The sequence below is a fragment of the Frankliniella occidentalis genome, unplaced genomic scaffold (genome assembly GCF_000697945.3).
Source record: "Frankliniella occidentalis isolate FOCC.00 unplaced genomic scaffold, Focc_3.1 Scaffold2, whole genome shotgun sequence".
Lineage (NCBI taxonomy): Eukaryota > Metazoa > Arthropoda > Insecta > Thysanoptera > Thripidae > Frankliniella > Frankliniella occidentalis.
Genome location: NW_026267132.1, coordinates 176,118 through 180,200, shown reverse-complemented (window position 1 = coordinate 180,200; position 4,083 = coordinate 176,118). Strand labels below are relative to the sequence as shown.

At 38.5% G+C, this 4,083-nt stretch overlaps 1 protein-coding gene across 1 annotated transcript in view; it reads right to left on the bottom strand.

Moving 5' to 3' along the window:
• Window positions 1-3,174: 3,174 nt before the first annotated feature.
• Window positions 3,175-4,083, bottom strand: part of LOC127748765 (putative ubiquitin carboxyl-terminal hydrolase 50) — a 2,351-nt gene continuing 1,442 nt past the window's right edge. The window contains exons 7-8 of the mRNA XM_052263571.1: window positions 3,476-3,959; window positions 3,175-3,384 (exon numbers count right to left, since the gene is read on the bottom strand). Of these exons, the coding sequence (XP_052119531.1) occupies window positions 3,175-3,384; window positions 3,476-3,959 (694 nt within the window). The remainder of the gene's footprint in view (window positions 3,385-3,475; window positions 3,960-4,083) is intronic.

Sequence of the window (4,083 nt, the reverse complement as noted above, 5' to 3'; positions counted from 1 at the left end):
ATGGATATTGCTTCACAGAAACAAATCCAGGGTCCCTTCCAGTCGGTCCCCCTCTCCAGTAGCATTCCCGACCAGTTGTAGTCACAGCTGTAAAGAAAGTGAAAAATTAATATAATTGCAACTCACATTAATATTTGCCTTACAGGATGAAATTCGTGCGTAGGGATTTGCAGGTCGGAAAATTACCGGAAAAATTTGAAAAATTTCCGGAAAAGTTGGAAATTTTTCCAAGCCATAAATTTCCAGGAAAAATACGGAAAAATATTTTTCTGAGTGTTTAGAATTTGCTGAGTGACATATTTTATAGTGACAATATGGTACAATGTCCAACGCGGTAATGTGTGTTTTCTGAATTGTAGAGCAGCGTTATATGGATATAATCAACATTCTTTTTTTTAAGAATGTGTAAGTCAAAGTTTTAATCAAAGCAGAAAATCAAATGTCAACCTACACACCACTGAATCTAGATTTTTGTGATAAATTAACCCAAATTTCTTTCATAATTCGTGTTTTGTGGTACCTTCAATTTATCGCTCTTATGGACATTATGATTTTTTATCTCAATCTATCAAAGCAATCGCAAGTTTATTGGAAAGCATTCACTAAAACTATGTGATAATTTTTCATTGCAAAAGTTTATTATCTAACTAAAGCGGTTACTATGTTTTCCCAGTAAACTTGCGATAAAACGCACATTTTTTTAAATTGCATAATGTATATTGGGGATAAAAAGTCATCACGTCTAGAAAAGCGATAAATCGAAGGCTTTAAGCTGAGTCACTGCCGTCACTGCGAACTTTTGTGATGAAAGTATCACAAATATAGATGCGATGGACCAAAACTGACGATTGACAACAGCAATGATGGCGTGGGTGCGAGAAGTCGCGTATTAGCCATAGTTTTGGGTTCTGATCGTTAGGAAAAACACACTGAGCACGCGGTTTGTACTTAAATGAATCCGAAAGTGATCGGCGTACTTGGAACATGGCTATTACTTTGGAATAAGAGAAAAACCGTATTTTTCCAATTTTTCCAAATTTTTCGGAAAAATTGGAAAAATTTCCGGGAAATTTTTCCAAAAAATAGTTTTCCGGAAAATTAAAATCCCTATTCGTGCGCCATCAATGTCACCTGAAGAAGAATGCAATAAGGGAGAACATGAGGAGAGACAAGAGGGAGGACATCATAAAGAGAAGCAGCCTACGCATGTCCAAGATGTTGCAACACAATGGGAGCGGTCATTCCGTGGGTATGAAGTGCAAGTGAAAATACCCATTATCTCCCTCCGGGCAAGTTATGGATGGAAAGATGAAGATTTCCGATACTACACAGGACTCAGTAGAGGAGCCTTCAGGGTGTTGTTTGAGTTACTTGGAGGAGAGGGTCTTGAACATATCAAGTACCGAGCAAATGCTGTCACGCCCAAGGGTGAGCAGTACTCTTCTCACTCTAATGAGGAGAAATTATTCCTCACCCTGGTTCGGTTGAGAAGGGGATATTCTCTTAAGGACATGGATGGAGAAGATGTGTGATTTGCATTACACACATCAGCAACATATTTACATCGTGGATAAGAATCATGGCCACTAAATTTAAATCTATGGAAGAGGCTATTTTTGTGCCTGTAACTGCTGAGGATGAAAATAAACCTGACTGTTACAAACCATTCCCTAATCTACGATGTGTAGTAGATTCCACGGATATTAAAATGCAGAAGCCTAAAGATATGGGTCAGCAGACTAACACCTACAACACGTACAAGGGAGGGAATGTTGTCAAGGTTCTTGTTGCCTCCTCCCTATATGGAGGCATTTCATTTGTAAGCGAAGGCATGGAAGGAAATGTTTCTGACAGAAAATTGTTTCTTCAATCTGGTATAATGAAATATCTACAGGCTGGTGAATCTGTGATGGCAGACAGAGGTTTTGATATTGAAGCTGATCTGAATGACATTGGGGTAGATTTACTAAAACCCCCTTTTCTTGTGGATAGACCTGCATTCACACAGAGAGAAGTACTTCTTGCAAAGTCTATAGCCACATCAAGAATTCATGTAGAAACAGTCATAGGAAGAATTAAGCATTTCAAATTTCTTAGACAGGGTGTACCAAACACCTACTTAGATTTAGTATCAGATTGTTTCAGGGTTTGTGCAAATTTAGTTAATTTTGCAGACCCCTTTATTAGATGGAAAACCAAGAAAAGGTCAGCAAAAAAAAAAAGCACAGCTGAAATGAATTGCCTCTTTCACACCAAGAACTTCAACAGCCTCTGCATTGCATATACTGATGTCAAAAATTTTGTCCCTTTTGTAATTTTGTTGTAGAAATAAATTGAATAATTAATTTATAAGATTTATAATTACCTTCATTTCCAGTAGCAACATGCCTCCACACCAAGATTAGAACAGCAGCTATGTGGCCACATCGGTGAATGTTCTGTGTTTTGCAGCAACAAGTGACATAAATAATGTCGCCACTTTCAATCTCAATGCACACCTGAACTGTATAAAGAGTAAGCTCCATTGAAGCTTGCACCTGAGCTTTGATGTAATAATATTGATTCTTCATTGTATCGGTCATTGCCCCAACTCGTCCACTAGCAACAAATTGCTCGCCTTTCATGATTGCTTTCATTACAGCCCTCCGGCAAAGATCAGTAAATGTCATATCTTGAGACTTCACAATGTGACATTCTGGGTCGTCCTCATCAGCATCAGAGTCTGAATCATGATGGAGAACAGGAACTTCCTCCGGGGCGCTGACAACTCCTGTCTTGGTTGAATAATCACAAGCAGGGATGTCTTCAAAATATTCAAGTATTTTGTAATATGTGAAACCCTCTGGTACACGTAAACTAGGAAATGGGTTCCAAACTTTAGTACCCACTGGAGGCATGGGCAGGTTGTCATGGACTCCTGATTTATCCTGCAAATTCAAAAGAAGGATTTACTTACAAAAATTTCAATGCGCCGTATTGGAATAGTGGCTTAAAAAAAATACCTACCCAGGCTTCTCTCTTTTTTTTTCTCATGCCATTTTCCACTCTCAAAACTAGGGTCTATTTTCTCACCTTTACCCATTTCATCATGTTTCAGGATTCTGTAACAATATTTAACATTTTCAGATGCTGTGTGTTATTTTTACTGTCAGCACACCAAAAAGGGTTTCTGATTTACCTATGAATTAATTCATCCGTTTTACCAGTAATTGGCAGGCCATGGGTTTTCAGCCACTTCTCCAATTGAGGCCTTCTAGCATCCCCGATTTTGCTAATGTCAAGATTGGCTCCTGGTATATCACCTTTTTTGATTAGAGGGTCTTCGTCATCAAGGCCAATCTTTCGTCGTTTAGGTGGTGCAGGTTGAATAAAAGTACTTTCAGGCTGTGTCAGATTTTAAAAAATCACATCATTCATAAGTCATAGACATTACATAAATAAAAATGGTGTGTATACTAAATTGTGTTTTACTTACTTTGGACCACTCAATGTATTTTTCTGACTGATTATCTTCTGAATCTTTGGAAACTAATGCAGTGAATTTAATAATAAGTTTTGGCACTCTCCTGTCTTGAGGTACAGTAATAGAATCAGCAGGAGGGGGGGGACTGACATGACCAGCTGGACTTGGTGGAGAAGTCTTAGGACAGAATGGTATATTAACTTCTCCATCCATAGCTTGAGGAGCCAGGTCACTAGACAGCACTGGTGGAGGAGAGGCAGTTTCAGGTGAAAGAGGACTACTACTTCTTTCGTCTTCCATGCCCTTGGGAGAAGCATCAGCAGGGACAGGATTTGGAGGAAACTGGCATCTCAACACAGATTCAGACAAAGAATCTAGTAAAGTTGAGTTGGTTTTGACCTCCACTTTCTGCTGATACCAGAGAATATATGCTGTCTCAGGTAAGGCACGTCTTGTGGATGAGGCACTTACATATGCATCATCAAAGTGATACCACCTAAAAAGGAATAAACCAGAAAAAAAACTATCAATAAAAATTCCACTTATAAATATAATAGTTCTGATGATGGATGAGAGGTGCAAGTCTGGAAAAGTAAAACCACCCTAATTGAAAATAATAT